At 33.4% G+C, this 17995-nt stretch overlaps 1 protein-coding gene across 2 annotated transcripts; it reads left to right on the top strand.

Annotated features, from left to right (window-relative positions):
- The first annotated feature begins 1041 nt into the window (after window positions 1-1041).
- Window positions 1042-14522, top strand: lap3 (leucine aminopeptidase 3). 2 transcript variants are annotated; one of them, NM_001114847.1, is given in 13 exon segments: window positions 1042-1254; window positions 1347-1462; window positions 1558-1612; window positions 3600-3705; window positions 6164-6323; window positions 6409-6573; window positions 7583-7741; window positions 7823-7947; window positions 8038-8126; window positions 9789-9891; window positions 9966-10045; window positions 10171-10283; window positions 13920-14522. In NM_001114847.1, coding segments are annotated over 13 exon segments (1554 nt in total). In that variant the 5' UTR covers window positions 1042-1158; the 3' UTR covers window positions 14107-14522.
- Window positions 14523-17995: the final 3473 nt, after the last annotated feature.

Genomic DNA, 17995 nt, shown 5'->3' with positions numbered 1-17995 from the left:
GTGAAATGTATGTGCTTTTTAAAGCACAGACCTGAAAAGTTAATTCCCAGCTTGTAAATAGTGAATATTTTGGAGCTGCACCATTTATGTTACACAATTAAAAAAGAAAACTCTGAAATGGCAAGGAAATAAAGTCTAAACAAGTTTGTTTATTATTTAAAGTTGTCTAAAAATGCTTTCAATAATCCTTTCGGATGACCATGTTATATTTGTGTGTTTACATGGTAAATGTCAAAACCTTTGCAGAAGAAAGAAAAAAAGGAATTAATTTCTTTAAATAAATTAAAACTAAAAGAGACCAGTAGACAGCTTCCTCTATGTTCTACATTAAGAAAACAGGCAAACCATTAAGCTAAGAAAATATTTCAGAAATATGGCATTTTATGAACATGATTATTTATAAACTATTTTCGTTATTTCATTTAAATGTACAATCCGAACATATAAAGGTCACTAATAAAATTATGATTGCGATCTCTATCTGAGATGACAGTGATTCATGAAATAACTCTTATGAATCTGAAATATATGTAAATATGTAGTCCCTGTAACTTGTTGCTTTGCTTGGTAGATGCAAGCTTGGAAGATGTGGTTGTGTGGTGAAGCCAAAGATAAATTTCCACTTGGGGACAATACAGAAAGTACAGTAGGATTTGTTATTTAACAGCGTTATTGCGGCTGTTAAGAGACTATTCTAAACTAAAATGAGAAGAAGTTTGAAAATTGAAAGAAGATTCAGTCTAACACAACTTAAGCGAATAAGAAACAATTCACACATTTTCTCGATAAATAGATTTTTTCTTTTAGGAAAATTATGAGGCAAATAAAACAGACCAGATTTTCAAATACAACCCCGTTTTCTCAAGGTTTTTTTCTGAAACTTTTTTTCACGGTTTGTTATTACATTTGGTTTGCGTTTGTCGTCTTTTTACAGCTTTTTGATTTTTAGACAATCGCAATCACAGAAGCAAAAAATAATACCCCTAATCCTTAATTGCCAATGAGACTTTTATTTTGGAATAAAATGTCGTTTTTTGTTGACGTCAGTATCTGCGACAATTATTTGCGGTGGTTCGCAACTCTCCAATGTCACGTGTAAAAAGCTTTCTAAGAATTATCTATTGAATCACGGTTGAGTTGAGTTGTATATTATAGACGATGCTGATACCGTTCAGAAGGGCGTTGCTTACAGCAATCCGAAAACACAACTGTAGGCTGTTTTCTGATTCCACTGTCACATCCAGTACACGAAAAGTAAGATTAACTTTCATCATTTGTCTTATTAAGTAAAATCACTGTATTGGTCATTGACACTGTTTCTTGTTGTTGTGTGAACGGTTATTCAGGGCTTAGTTTTAGGTGTGTATGAGCAGCAGTCGGACAGTGATGGGGTGTCCCTCACGGAGGCTGCTGCGGCGTTTGACAGGTCGCTCTCCGGGAGACTGTCAGAAATGCTCTTGCTGTAAGTCAGTGTTTTGACTTTTGCAAACTCATTGGAACGTCAATTTGTTTTGTTTTTACTGTACACTGACAATTTTCTTCCTCTCTGTTTTGTAGATCTGGACCTCCCCTGAAGAGAGGCAAGAGCAGGATCTTCTATGGTTTACATCAGGTGCCAAGTCAATTCTGCCCTTTAGATGCTTGATTACGTAATAATAATAATAATAATAATAGTAATAATAATAATTCCAGAGTTGTGGGTACATTTCAATAATTTTCTATTCATTTTTCATGAACTTGAATGATATACAGTACACAAAAATATTTACAGTTAACTGAATCGGATAATAATATAAAATGATGCTTAAATGTGATAACGAGGGAACATTTGATTCTGTTAGTAATGTACTTCTTGTTAAACTTTTTATAGCACTAACAGAGTAGACAATAACAGAGTTGACATTTTCCACCATTTTGTGCTTTAGCTCAAGATGCTAACCTCAAACCAGATCACATTAAATGTGTAAAATGGAATTTTATGTATTTTAATCATGTTATTGTTTTTAAAAAGTGAATGAGAAATTCACTGAAATGTCACAATAGAGTTGGCAAATAATTAATTAACCTATTAATCACATTATTGGTCAAATTATTTAGACCAACAATAGCCCCTTTCACACATACAGACCTTTCCGGAAAATTGCCGGCAATTTTCCGGAAAGGTTGTATGTGTGAACAGGTCCTTTTTGAAAATACCGGTAAATTCGTTCTGGCTATTTTCCGGAAAGAGAAGTTGTAACATTACCGGCAATTTGCCGGAATGCTGCGCTGTGTGAATGCAGATGGAAGATTGCCGTAATAAGCGCATGCACGTCTAGAACGTGCTGACGTGAAATGTCTGCTTAAGCCAATCACAACAGTCAGACGCATTTACAGCCTGTGAGCGCCTACACACGCACATATTATGAACATCTCGACATGCGAAAGTGATCCTGCGAAAGTTGTTCACAATATTGATCATCCACAGAGTTTGTAATTTAGTCATATGTTTACAAACACAAGCTCAGCCGTTTAAAGCTCATTTGTGGTGAATGATGTCAGAATTTACCGGTATTTTGGAATGGATGTGTGAATGCTCTTTTCCGGAAAATTTCCGTAACGTCCTCGCCTGTGTGAACAGCGCTTTTGTATGATTGTAAGAGTGAATGGGTGTTTCCCAGTGTTAGGTTGCAGGTGAAAGGGCATCAGCTGTGTAAAACATATGCTGGATAAGTTGGCGGTTCGTTCCGCTGTGGTGGCCCCTAATGAATAAAGGGACTAAGCTGGAAAAAACGAGTGAATGAATTTAATGATAATTGAAGCTGGACGTAGGATTCTGGCATCAGAGACTTTCTTTAAATTAATATTTTTTTGTTAAAATGTCCCCAAATACACATACAAATGTTAAAAAGCCCCTTTGATGAAAATAATCTTTTGGAAGCTGTTTGGACAGAGCTGTGTGTAGGTATAGTGTTTCTGCAGTCATAGGGTGATATATGGGTGATTTTACCGTCTATATTTTATTACCACAGCCGCATGTCAGTACAATTATAATGGAAAATGCTTCAATCTCACTTTGTGGATGTCAAATCAGGTTTATTTTGTACATTAACATAATGGATATCCATACAGCAGTGAATATTAACATGTATCCGGTTATATTTGCATGCAAAAGCAGTGCAAAGTTAAACGCGCACTATGTGTGTGTGTCTGTGTCTGCGTGAACTTTGTAGCGACATTGTGTGTGACTCATCATCACAGAAAGGCTTGAATTAACTCCATAACAAATACAACAAATAATCATTGGGAAAGTTCTTACTATAGTATTTCTCACAAACATTACGTGAGATCTGTTTTATGTCATTGTGCTGTTTATATGACGGAGATGAACACACTGACAGAAACGTGGTAACGGTGGGTGGGGAGAACTAGCATGAAAAAGGGGTAAATACGTGCTCTTTAAATTTACAGATAATTTGACATAATTTGTGTTATTACTCAAAACCAATTTTTTTTAATAATCTAGTAATTTATCTAGGAAATGTAAAATGTACTCACAGTTTTTGAATCTACATGTATAAAATACATAATCAGTGCTAAAAAGTGATTTTCTTTTAAAGGACTTCCCTAGTGTAGTTGTGGTTGGCCTTGGCAAAAGTGACCCAGGTGTGTGTGGGAAGGAGAACTGGGACAACTGTAAAGAAAACATTCGTGCAGCTGTGTCGGGTATGTATGAATGAAACTTATAAACCTAATATCTCACCACAAAATGAAAAGAAAAATAAATAGGTTTTGCTTACAGAAAATAAAGAATGCATGAGTTCTGAGGACACTTGTTTGTATGCAACTTTTTGTACATTGCATATATTTAAAGATGTAAATGGAACCCATTACATTAAATCATAAAGTTAATAAATAATTGTAAAGTTTTTTTATAATTAAGTTTTGAAGTTTGGAATATTAATAACCCAAATTGTGTCGTTTAGTCTCAAATAATTTTTGAGACAATTAAAGTAGACTATTTACTTTTACTTATGCTTTATAAATCCAAATTCAATTATGATTTTAAATCCATCCATCTATTTTCTTTTCGGCTTAGTCCCTTTATTAATGTGGGATCGCCACAGCGGAATGAACCACCAACTTAACTAGCAAATGTTTTACGCAGCGGATGCCCTTCCAGCTGCAACCCATCACTGGGAAACATCCACACACTCATTTACACACACACTCATACACTACGGTCAATTTTTAGCAAATCCAATTCACCTGTACCGCATGTCTTTGGACTTGTGGGGGAAACCGGAGCACCCGGAGGAAACCTACGCGAACATGGGAAGAACATGCAAACTTCACACAGAAATGCCAACTTCCCCAGCCGAGGCTCAAACCAGCGACCTTCTAGTTGTGAGGCAAATATTCTAACCACTGCGCCACCGCGTTGCTGCTTATTTTAAATATATTATATATATATATATATATATATATATATATATATATTTTTTTTTTTTTTATTTAGTTAGATTTTTGTGAATTTAATTAGTCTTGTTTTGATGATGATGTGTGTGTGTTTTGTGTATGTATGTGTGTATGATTTGTGTGTGTATGTTTTGTGTTTATGTGTATGGTTCAAAGACTAAAAGGGGGTTTTCAAACATTAAAAGTGTATTAGAGTTTAGTTGTTATTTTCTGTGTTTTAGAATTTGCCCTTTTTTAAATTTCATATTATTATTACTATCAGGGATGAGCAAAAATACATTGAAATGTATCTTAAAATAAAATACCAAGTACCTCACTTTTATGTGTATCAAAATAAACTACAAAATACAGCAGCCACAAAATGTAACAAAACAAAATACCGTATTTTGTATTTTGAAAATGCTACAAAATACTTTTACAAAAGATTTTTCGCAATCCTTCTATCGACAGGCCTATTGAATCAATCTCTTGACCATTAAATTGATTTAGTGAAGTAAACAATGATTGATAGCAACAGCCTTTCTCTGAGCAAGTTTAAGTCAGCTTCTCTGCCACCTCATCACCTCTACTGTTAGAATAAAAAGTATTATTCTTAAAACTTGTTTTTCTCTTTGATTTGTGTATAGATTTTGTTCAAATTCCATACAGAAAGTCCTGTCTTGAAGATGATCTTCATGATCTCTAATCACTGTAATAACCATTTAATACAGGTAATGAGTTGGAATATAGTACTGTATCTCTTTGATTGTGAAAATTGCCACCATCTCTTGAAAGTCTTATTTTTCAATACTATTTTGTATTTAAAATACGTATTTGAGGCGACGCAGTGGCGCAGTAAGTAGTGCTGTCGCCTCACATCAAGAAGGTCGCTGGTTCGAGCCTCAGCTGGGTCAGTTGGGGTTTCTGGGTGGAGTTTGCATGTTCTCCCTGCATTCGCGTAGGTATCCCCCACTGTCCAAAGATGTGGTAAAGGTGAATTGAGTTAGCTAAATTGTCCGTAGTGAATGAGTGTGTATGGATGTTTCCCAGAGATGGGTTGGGCTGGAAGGGCATCCACTGCGTAAAATGTGCTGATAAGTTGGCGGTTCATTCTGCTGTGGCGACACCGGATTAATAAAGAGGCTAAGTCGAAAAGAAAATGAATGAATGAATGAATGAATACATATTTGAAATAAATGTATCATAAATACTGCCCATCCGTGATTACTATTAATTTATGTCTAAAAAATAAGTTTTACCTTGATTTACTAAAGACTAAAATACCATATATGTAACAGTAGTTTAGAATACTGTAAATATTGTCAGGCAAAATTTGGACAAGTGTCATTTGATGATGTATTAAAAGACTCTTAAATATTATGGTCTGTATATGTCTGTGATAAATTTATAAAAACATGTTTTTGGAAGTTTCAGTGCTCAATAAGCCTTCACCTATGTGATCAAAAATACATTAAAAACATTAATGTTTAAAATATATATATACACGTTTACAATTTTTCAAAGTATTGGTTTCTATTTTATTTATTTTTTTAATGTAATTTATATTTATGTTGATAACAGAATTGTCAACATTGTTATTACAGTCTTACATTTTTCTCAAATAAGTTTGTGTTCAGGTCTTGAGAGTAGATGTGCTAGTAAATTGAGAGCGTTTAAAATTTTAAAAATTTTAAATACACATCTTTTTTTGTCCGTATTTGTCCAGCGGGCTGCAGACAGCTTCAGGATTTGGAGGTTGCTCACGTGGAAGTGGATCCTTGTGGAGATGATCAGTCAGCAGCAGAGGGCGCTGTGCTTGGCCTTTTTGAGTATGATGAGCTCAAGACCAAAAAGAAGGTCCGTGTCAAGACCCGACCACATGGGAGGTACAGTTACACACAAATCTCCCCTAACACACCATAAAAATGTGTCTCTCTCTTTGTAAGATAATTCTGTCTTGATTATTTACAGTGTTGATGCAGCAGCATGGCAGAAAGGTGTTCTGTATGGGGATGGGCAGAACCTGGCCAGACAACTGATGGAGGCTCCTGCCAATCACGTCACTCCCACTGTGTTCGCAAATACTATCGAGCAGAAACTCTCACTTTTTGCTGATAGAGTGATTGTCCACAAGAGGTAGATGCTGAAGATCATTTACTCTATTTATTAAGGATTACCCAACAAATCACATTGTTGGATTGATCTAAATTGAGTGAATGAATTTAAAGATTGTGGCTAAATTCCAATTTATTAAAACACAGGAACAAAATTTTAATTTGTGGTAAAAACTTCTTAATTCAGGGTCACTACATATATACAGTTGTAGTCAAAATGATTAGCCCTCCAGTGATTTTTTTTTTCCTTTTTCAAATATTCCCTAAATGATGTTTAACAGAGCAAGGAATTTTTCACAGTATTTTCTGTAATTTTTTTCCTCTGGAGAAAGTCTTATTTGTTTTATTTTGGCTTGAGTAAATGCAGTTTTACTTTCTTGAGAAATTAGCAAAATAGGGAAATAAATATACAGGGAGTTAATACTTCAGGAACTATATATATATATATATATATATATATATATATATATATATATATATATATATATATATATATATATATATATATATATATATATATATATATATATTTGTATATGTATGTGTGTGTGTGTATATGTGTATAATATATATATATATATATATATATATATATATATATATATATATATATATATATATATATATATATATATATATATATATATTTGTATATGTATGTGTGTGTGTGTGTATATATGTATATATATATATATATATATATATATATGTAAATATAAATATTTGATATGTCATGATTTGTTGAGAAACTGAAGTATGAAGTGATGTGAAAAAATTGTGAATGCGACGGACTACAAGCTTTGCATGTTTGTATCAGTTTTATGTCTTCTAAATGCAACTTTTGTCACTGTTTTGGTGCACACTAGCTTATAGATATCCTAAAAACAAATAATACCGATACCAACATCTAAAAACATTATTTTAGTTTCATGGGACCCTTAATTGTGAACTGATCTCTCTCTCTCTCTCTCTCTCTCTCTCTCTCTCTCTCTCTCTCTCTCTCTCTCTTTGTTTCACTCTCATTCTGTAAGGCCTCAGTCTTGGATCGAAGGTGAGCAAATGGGGGCTTTTCTCAGCGTGTCTAAAGGCTCTGAAGAGCCCCCTATCTTTCTGGAGCTGCATTACAAAGGCAGTTCAGACTCTGCACAGCCTCCTCTTGTGCTGGTGGGCAAAGGAATCACCTTTGACAGGTAACTAAACCTGAGCAGAATTTAAACACATCTGTAGTTGTTAAATACTGTCTGATAACCCGTTTGTCTTTCTCATTCCAGTGGTGGTATTTCACTTAAACCATCTTCAGGCATGGATGCCATGAGAGCGGATATGGGTGGAGCAGCCACTGTGTGTTCTGCTATCGTGACAGCAGCTGCTCTGAAAATCCCCATTAATATAATCGGTCTGTCCACTGTGTTAGATACTGGAGCTTTTGAATTTGTTATAGTAATAACTATTTATACAGAAATTAATCCTAGATTCCCTGTTTCAGGTTTGGCACCACTCTGTGAAAATATGCCAAGTGGAAAAGCAAACAAGCCGGGTGATGTTGTTCGCGCCAAAAATGGCAAAACCATTCAGGTATTTAGTAACACTTCACTTGACTGTCATGACATCTTTCTAATCATGACATGACACATGTCAGAAATATGAAGGAGATTTTTGCATGCTTATGACACCTGTCATTTGCTCAGTTATGTCATTTTAAATGGTGTGGTCAGGTGACATTGTTTGAGATGTCTATGATGTGACAACTTTACATAAATACATCACAACCTGTCTTTACCTTTGTCAAGACAACTTGGCATTACCAAGACAACTTGTTATAGAGCTGTCATAAACATGATTGTCATGAAGACACAAAAAAATGCATCATAAATGTTTACATTTAACTATTTCAGTTGTTTTCAAAAAGTCTTCTTAAAACTAAAAGCATCAAAATATAAGTCTTTATGGCAGCATTTACACTGCAAATCTTGATAGTCAATTTCGGTATTGTGTGACCGTATTCAGTGTTTTTGCTGACCTGCTTACATCATCTTTTAAAATTGACTCGTATTATTGTCATATTCGACTTATTGTCTGTATTTACACAGCAAAGACCAGGAAAATAATGGCCTGATAATAAAAGAGTGCTCTTTTCTCCTCCCTGTTTTTAATGTGTTCACAGGCTTTCATTTTTTTAAAAATTGTTTTACTTTAGTTTATGACAGAAAAGTTCTCATTTTGCCATCTTCTTTTAATCTAGGCTTATTAAAACCAGTAGGCATCTTAATGTAATGTCCATGGCGTGATTTATGCACATGACGTATGCCACAGTTTTACAATAGTTTATATTGGTTACGTAGTGGATATTGTGCTCTCTTTTACTCTTAAATTTGCGTAAATACTTGTGCTATATGACAATATAAAAGCTTTTTTAGTCCTTGTGTATGAGATTTATGAGGTTTGGGATTCTGCTGAAGTCTGTTCTGAAATGAAAGCGTCAGAGTTTACATCATTCGCTATGGTTTTTATGATGCTTACACTGCAAACACAAGGCCACAGTTCCGATTCATATTGTATAGGATACATTTTCACATTTGAACAAGGCTTGAATCTGATTTGAGTAAATCGGAATCCATGTGATTTTTTTTCCTGCTTACACATACATGGACTATATCCGATCTGTGCCACCTGGGTGAATAAAATCTGAAGAGTCGCTTGAACCATGCAGTGTAAATGCAGCCTATGAGACTTTTATAAACTGTTATAAAATCTCTTTATAACAGTGTCATTAATACTTTACCATTTAAATGACAAATTCTATTTGTACCACTGTAGCTGAGGTCGAGAAAAATGTTCAAGATGCTGTTTTACAATTCATGACACAATTAAAATGGCCTTATGACAATCATGTTTATGATGGATTTATGACAAGAGATGTTGCTTTGGTAATTTAAAGTTATTATGACAGACAAAGACCCTTATGGTGTATTTGTTAAGGTCAAGTTGTCATAACAAAGAGATGTCTTTGAATTTAAAATGACATAACATGACTATATCCATGCATAAAATCTCATTCATATTCACAAATGATTGGTAATTTCGTTTTGCATTTATGAACTAAAATATTATGTCATCAAAAATGTCTGCAAAAGACAAATTGCCGAAATGAACTTTCCTGCAGTAGATGGTATTTCTAATATGATGGCCAAGGTATTTCCGTTTAAAAAAGAAGGAACATTATTTTTTCTTCGGTAGATTGACAACACTGATGCAGAGGGCAGACTGATTTTGGCTGATGCTCTCTGTTATGCTCATAGTTTCAAGCCCAGAGCAATAATTAATGCTGCCACGCTCACAGGTACTACATTGATATAGCACACACATTTGTGCACAAACTACATACTCGTAGTAATGGTTTCTCTCTGTGTGCAGGTGCCATGGATGTGGCTTTAGGTTCTGCTGCCACTGGAGTGTTCACTAACTCTGATTGGCTGTGGGAGCGGCTGCATAAGGTAATAATACGTGATGTGACTGTCATGTGATTGTCAGAATGACGATTGTCCTCATTCACATCATTCTTGTAAATTGTTAGTCTTTGGTTGAGCTGATGTGATTAGTGCACTGTATTTCTTTCCAGGCCAGCGTTGTTACTGGTGACAGGGTGTGGAGGATGCCACTGTTTCAGCACTACACCAAACAAGTAACTGACAGCGCTCTGGCAGACCTGAACAACGTTGGAAAATACAGCCGGTACATTTTTTTTATACGTCCCATCCCTCTAATTTAATTGGCCTATGAACAATAGTAGATCATGGTTTTGCTGAGGTATTTTGTAAACCAGGGGTGCCCAAACTTTTTTTTACAAAGGGCCCAAAACCAAACTTGATTGAGGCTTGTGGGCCAAAGGTAAATATAGTTGCCCTGGATGATTTCCATAATTTATTTAATAATATTTAAAAAATACTAGAAAGCATTTTTTTATATTACCTAATACAGTATATATATATATATACATATATATATACATACATACATACATACATACATATATATATATATATATATATATATATATATATATATATATATATATATATATATATATATATATATATATATATATATAYATATATATATATATATATATATATATATATATATATATATATATATATATATATATATATATATATTTTACAATTTAAAATCATTTTATTACAGTAAAAACAAAAACAATCTCATTTTTAATAGTTGCGCTAGTTTTTGCCTTGATTGCCGATGTCTTCTGCATAGTTCTCTCTCCATCAAGTGACATTTTTACAAATTAGATTCATGTACAATATTTAATTGAAACATTTAATTTCAGTTTGCTTTTTTGTAGCTCAGCAATAAAACAAACAAACAAAAAAGGTTACGTCAAATTAGAAATGACGAGCTTTGTGTTAAAGGCATTTGCCCCCATAATTCTCACTCTCTGCTCAAATGGGATGGTGGGCCAAATCAAAGGTTACAATCGGCCAACTTTGGCCCGCGGGCCCTACTTTGGGCATGTCTGCTATAAACTGTTCATTCCACTAAAAGTGCATATTATATTCATCGCTGCACATACTTTATAGCCCATCCATTAAAAAAAAATTTATTTATTTATATACACACAGTTGAAAGTCAAAGTTATTAGCCCTGTTTTATTTTTTTTCATTTTCAGATATTTCCAAAATGATGTTTAACAGAGCAAGAATTAGTTCATAATTTTTCCTATAAAAATATTCTGTCTTTTTTGTTTTATTTAGACTAGAATAGTTTAAAAAAAAAAACTTTTAATGTCAATATTATTAGCCCCCTTAAGCAATATGTACATATATTAACCTAGTTAAAGGCGTGGTCCACAGTGTATTTTTTAGGCTTGGCTGTGTTTATAAGATCCAAAGCAACGTGTGCTCATGCTTCATTTGTAGAAAATCAGGTTATTTTTTCACATATCTTACTTTGATTAAATACTGCTACTCCGCTAACATGAAAGCGACTGTCATATATCCTAGTTCCTCCAAAAGGCCCGCCCTCAAGAGATTCTGATTGGTCAGCTAACATAATGTTCTGTAATTTGCAAATGGGTTCCACGTCACTATATCACGCCCCTTCAAACACATGCTTTTGCGCTGTGTAAACAGTCAGTGCAGCTGGTAGCAGCGTTAGCTGCCTGAATTAGACAGAAAACATAAAGAGCACACAGCTGAACCTCATGCCTGCTCTCTAAAATAAAATCTGACAAGTGTCTTTCACATATATTCGGGTTATAAGCATGTGTAAGTAATAAAACATTCTTATATCTTTTGCAAGTTTGTTTTTTGAGATGAAGAATGCAGGGAAATAGAGAGACACTGCAGCGCTGGTGAAGATTGTGGGTGTTTACAGAGGTTTTACTGATAAATATGAATTTGTAGCTAAATTGTTAACAGTGCCAAACAGCATTTCCTCGCTACTACATATGGTTAACACTAGAAACTATGCTTGTAATAGATCAATTTTAACAAATAAAAGTACTTCACAAATAAAAGTAAAGGAGTTTTAACTAATTCCAGCACTAAACTGGGAGAGATTCTGGAAGCTGTCCTTTGACAAATGCTAGCTAAATATATTTAACTCTCTGGAACATAATTCAAATTAAACTGTAAGCACTTCTGTCTTTGTGTCCTGTTCTTTGAAAGCACAAACACAGAAACAGAAGAAGCTCTGTGAAAATAGCAGCATTTGGATACCATTTTAGCTTTCTCTGCTGTAACATTACAGCGCCTCTGGCCACGCCCCTTCGCTGCATGGGATGTATGCGCATGGTGAATGCGTGTGATCTGAACTTGGCTTTGCTAAGTTAAATCTGTAAAAGCTAATGTCTCCCTTTGCATTGAACTTTGAGTAAATTACATTACAGAGATGTTGTTAATGTTCACACAGCTACATTACACATCAACTAAAGTTTAAAATATGATATTGTAGTGGACCACCCCTTTAAGCTACTAAATTATACTTTAAGTTGAATATTAGTATCATGAAAAATATCTAATCAAATATTATTTACTATAAAATAAATCAGTTATTAGAAATTAGTTATTAAAACTATTGTGTTTAGAAATGTGTTAAAAACCTTCTTTTCCTTTAACAGAAAATAAATATTAAACAGGAAGGCTAATTTTTCTGACCTCCACTGTGTAGACATACTCTAACATACTTGGACACACTGAACCTGTTTAATATGTCCTGACCCAGCTTTCTGTTTCACCTGGAAGAAAGTCTTTATACTAAGAAAATCTATTATGAAGAGAGTTATCTTCAACTTCACTGATGATTTTATACTTGTATTCCTTTTACTTTTATGTGTTTTCAGCAAAATGTTTATTTCATGTTTTTTTTTTTAATAAACTCCTGAAATAGTGACAATTTGCTTCAAATAATATATTCAATGGTTTTTTGGCCTTACATATTGGAAAAGGTTAGTATATGTGAAACATAAGATGGTCACATATACTTATCTTACATGTATTACATACGTTTAATTTTACCAATATGTAAAATCTGAAATGTGGAATTTTCTATTCACTATTCACAATTTTTTTGTAAAGTAAAAGTAAAAAAAAAAATACAAAAGTGAACATTTTTATTCAGAACTAATAAAGCTACAAAGAAAACAGCAACAAAAAACAAAACCAAAATTTAATAGCAATTAATTAAAATATAATGAAACAGAGTAAAAAGTAAATCCATTCCACACAATCGATTTTAAACATAAAACAATTAAGTGGCCTTAAAAAATCTCAAGAATTGTATTGTTTCTGTTTATTTAATATAAGGAGTTTAAACAAACAGCAAACATAATTTTTTAAGTGTACAAAACAACAATAGCTTGAAGGTTATAAAATGCATAATTAAGTTGCAGACAGAAATAGTAAAAAAATATAAATGCAAAATAAAATTATATTATGTTTTTTTTAACAAAAGTATTAAACTGTGCTAAGCATATAAAACTGCAACTCGAGCACCAAATTAGCCTTTTTAACTACATCTGATACCTAATTGCGACTAAAAAGTTCAGCTGTGCCATCACAGAAAATGCATTTAAAATGCATTAATGAAATACAACTGCACAATTTTACTAACATTATTTTATTTTTCATTTAATAAAAGGCATCTAACAGCATAGGACATTAAAGCGCTTTGAAAAAGTAACTTTTATAGTCACTATATAAAATAAATGTATTATTATTAAAAAAATAATTCTTCTAAAAATATCCTCAACCTTTTGAACAGCACTCTAGTTTGTGATTTACACTGGTTACAGTGCTTGTTTTGTGTTTTGTTTGCCATGACTCTGAAAACCAGTTTGTGACCTCACAGTTCTGGTGGCGCCTGCACCGCTGCTGCCTTCCTCAGAGAGTTTGTGAGCGCCGATCACTGGGCTCATCTGGACATCGCAGGGGTCATGACCAATAAAGACGAGATTCCGTACCTGAGGAAAGGAATGTCTGGAAGACCCACGCGCACTTTAGTAGAGTTCGCTGCTGGTTTGGCCTCTGACGTGTGACCTTTGATCTGGCCAAAGTATATCCACGATGATCAGTGTTCAGAATAATAGTCAATGGTTAGAAATACATTTGCTGCCAGATTTAGCAGAGACCTTTCAACAAGTGATCAAGAAACACAGAAGAAACTTTTCATGGCAAGAACAGAAAAACAGTATCTTATGGAAACTGCTGACAAGCGTTACTAGAAACTGCAAGGCTGTTGCTAAATTCTAGTTACACTGTAACTGGTAACAAAACTAGAGAATGAAAGACCGGTTTAGCGGATTGCCTTTTAAAACAGTATTGGGTTAAGAAGTGGCACAAAGTTCAACTTTTTAAAATTCAGCATATTTGTGTAAAAAGGATACATGGTGCCAGTGTTATATCATGAAATACCAAGAAAATAAGGTCAATAAAGTCCTGTGGCACTGAAGAATGTCATTGTGAAAGACTGGTGTTTTGGCATTGAGTCATGATTAGTGTCCAGATTATTTTGTGTTGTAAACATTACAGTCGTTTATCTTAAAGAAGTTTTTTCAATCCAGGGCCACATGGGAGTGCTGAGGCTCCATTGGAGTGAAACATAAATAGTGACTTTTGGTAAAAATAAGTAAACACAAACTGATATAAAACAAACAAACTGATGACTTAGAGTAATATAAGTTAAGTTATTAAAAATGTGAAGACATTAGACTAATAATTAAATTATGCAAGTATTATAGTACAGAAGATTAATGATCAACTTATTTTTAAAATGAATGAAATCAATTGATCAAAGTGATTTATTAAATTATATAATTTTTTCACATAGGCTAGGCCTTAATCATATTTTGTAAATAGAAAATTAAAAATGTTATTCATAAAGTAAAATAACAACAAAATTAATAAAACACTGTATTAAGATAAACACAAATATGAGACAAAAATATAAAAAACTATATGTTATTTCAAAATTGTATTAAAAATAGTAAGGAATTCAAATTATATAAAAGCAACCTAAAGGTGCAGTATGTAAAGTTTTAATTTTTTTTTATTTCACAAATAATGTTTAACAGAGCAGGACAATGTTCACAGTATGTCTGATAATATTTTTCCTTCTGAAAAAAGTCTTATTTGTTTTATTTCGGCTAGAATAAAAGCAGTTTTGAATTTTTTAAAAACCATTGTGAGGTCAAAATTATTAGTCCCTTTAAGCTAAATTTTTTTCAATAGTCTACAGAACAAACCATCATTATAATGTGACTTGCCTAATCACCCTAACCTGCCTAGTTAACCTAATTAACCTAGTTAAGCCTTTAAACGTCACTTTAAGCTGTATAGAGGTTTTTTGAAAAATATTTAGTCAAATATTATTTACTATCATCATGGCAAAGATAAAAGAAATGAGTTATTAGAAATGAGTTATTAAAACTGTTATTTTTAGAAATGTGTTAAAAAAATCTCTCTGTTAAACAGAAATTGGGGAAAAAATAAACATGGGGCTATTAATTCAGAGCGTTTAATAATTTTAACTTCAACAGTAAGTTTGACACCCAGTGGTTGAACTAGGTATTGAACTCCTGGATCAAAACAAACGCAAGCGCAGGTTTCCAGATTGAGGACAGGAGTGAGCCTGACTATCGAGCCTACAGGCTGATTTAAATCGTGTTCTAAATAACAGCAACGGCACCTGATATAAGGAATGTTTTCCATATTAAAATGAGTTTTCGTTTTAACCAACACCTGAAATATATATTTTAGAAACACCTTTTATTTCTAACAGATGAACAACAGAAAACCATGACAATAATCACCTCAGGTACACCTCATGTGCTTTATTCAGTGTTGAATGCTAACAATGTGAGATTAATTACCACTTTACATGACATTTATTGCCATACTACTGAAAGCAGCAACAGAAAATAATCCTCATCATGAAAATAAAATAAACCGTTTGAAATTGAGCTTAATAGAACTAAACACATATGAGTGATTCAGCATCTACATTTAATAATGTAATAATAATGTTCAAGAAGGTTAATATGTATTACATAGATTATAAAACTTACCATTTCCTAAGTGAGTGCATATTCTGTGCTTCTGAATGGCTGTATTCAAATTTTTGTCATGTTTCCTCTGGTGCAAACAGCCAAATTGCTCATCATTGCGTAACTTGCTCACCTAATGATTACGTTCATAACATTCATTAAATTTGCTAATTAATAACCTCATTTGGAAATCTGCGTCTCATTTCGGCATCTGCTACTGTTTACCGGAGGTTGCGGTCACGAGCGCATGCTTTCAGAGCCTTTCTGACTGACTCAATGAATGAAATACGCTGTTTTCCACCAAGGCAACCCGGTGTGCTGAAATATAATTGGCTAAAGTGGCATTGGGCAGGTTAAAATTACCAAAACAAAGACAGCCGTTCTGGCACATTTTCAAAGCAGAATATCTGACTTCAGCATTGTTTTTCAGGTAAACAAGAATGTTTACTCAACATTTTTCAAAAGTCAAAAGCTTACATACAGCACATTTAATACAAATTCAATGGAAAATCAGTAAAAATGTATTAAAGTTAAGGCGTACATAACTAATAACAAAAAACAATTCTAAATTTTATAAATTATAGGTAAAAATATTTTCCAAATAAATACTTTCCTGTTAAAAAAATGACAGCATGAACGTGGTATTTATGCAAGAATCTATAGACTGTAGATGCATTTGTGTTGATTATATGTATACATAAATTTAATATTTCATTAATTCAAACACTTTATTCATTATTTAAAATTCCTTTAGTATCAATTAAATATTTAAATAAACTTTTTAAGCATTTTCAACATTTGTTTAACCCTTTGTCATTCTAAACCTGTTTTACAATGCCATGTTGCTCAATAACATACATTTCAGGTACATGGATTAGCAATAATTCAATTTATCTTCATTTCTATAGCACTTTTACGATGTAGATTGTGTCAAAGCAGCTTAATGTAGAAGTTCTAGTAAATTGAAACTGTCAGTCCAGTTTTGGCACACTGAGACATTTCTTTCTTATTTTTGCATTTGCGTTAAGATGCATGTCAAGTAAAAGTTCAAACTTAAAATATGCTTTCAAATGGTGCTTGTTTGTGTATTTTAAAGATTACGTTTTCGCATCTACATTGTACAGCGTTTGAAATTGTATTGGAAAAAAACATCTGCACAAAGACCATTCATGTGATCAGGGTCATTATGGAGAAACATTTGAACTTTGCATGAAAGTGAGTAGCTTTTCACACCACTAGATGGCTTTGTGCAAGTGAATGGAGGAGGAAGAGAAGGCTTGTGTTATCTCAGATTGTTCAGTGTTGTGTCAGCTGGCCCTGTGCACCCATTTACACACAAAACAGGACAATTTACTGGAATGAAACCCTCTCACACCATGAGTGTGTGGTGTGTGCGTGTGTGTCTGACATTCTGACGATCCTCTGGGGACAGAGTTGCTAAAAGACATCTCTAAAAGTTTGCAAAACCTCATGAAAACTAATTTTAGATGCATTCTGAGAGGAACATATACATTTTTAACTCTAAATGGAAATGGCTTTGGATTTGACTCAGTAGTTTATCAGTAGGTTAAACACTAGTGTGTTTTGAAGACGCTGGATCGGACGTTGTGCTGTAAGCTGATGTGGAATTTGTGCAATAAACTGGTAATCTGTAAAGCGGGTCGCTTTGGAGAGGAGAGCGATTGTTCTAATAGCACAGAGGTTTAAGCACGCGCGCCCTGCTTTCAGCCCACAATCCCTCTACACACGCACAACCCAAATATCCACATTACACACACACACCAGCAATATCGATGTATTCTATTGCATTATTCCATGCAATTCAATAATCACTGTGTCAAAGCAGCCTTACAAAAGGTGCACATTATTGCATTACAATCAA

The sequence above is a fragment of the Danio rerio genome, chromosome 1 (genome assembly GCF_049306965.1).
Source record: "Danio rerio strain Tuebingen ecotype United States chromosome 1, GRCz12tu, whole genome shotgun sequence".
In the NCBI taxonomy this organism is placed as follows: Eukaryota; Metazoa; Chordata; class Actinopteri; order Cypriniformes; family Danionidae; genus Danio; species Danio rerio.
This window is presented reverse-complemented; position numbering and strand designations above follow the sequence as displayed.

Bases quoted from the DNA above. Each gene is read 5' to 3' on its own strand.
- lap3 (XM_073947127.1), top strand. From the start codon at position 6,476: ATGGAGGCTCCTGCCAATCACGTCACTCCCACTGTGTTCGCAAATACT. The intron at 8,127-9,788 runs GTATTTAGTAAC...TTTCTTCGGTAG, and splicing joins AAAATGGCAAAACCATTCAG to ATTGACAACACTGATGCAGA. The intron at 10,284-13,919 runs GTACATTTTTTT...GTGACCTCACAG, and splicing joins AACGTTGGAAAATACAGCCG to TTCTGGTGGCGCCTGCACCG.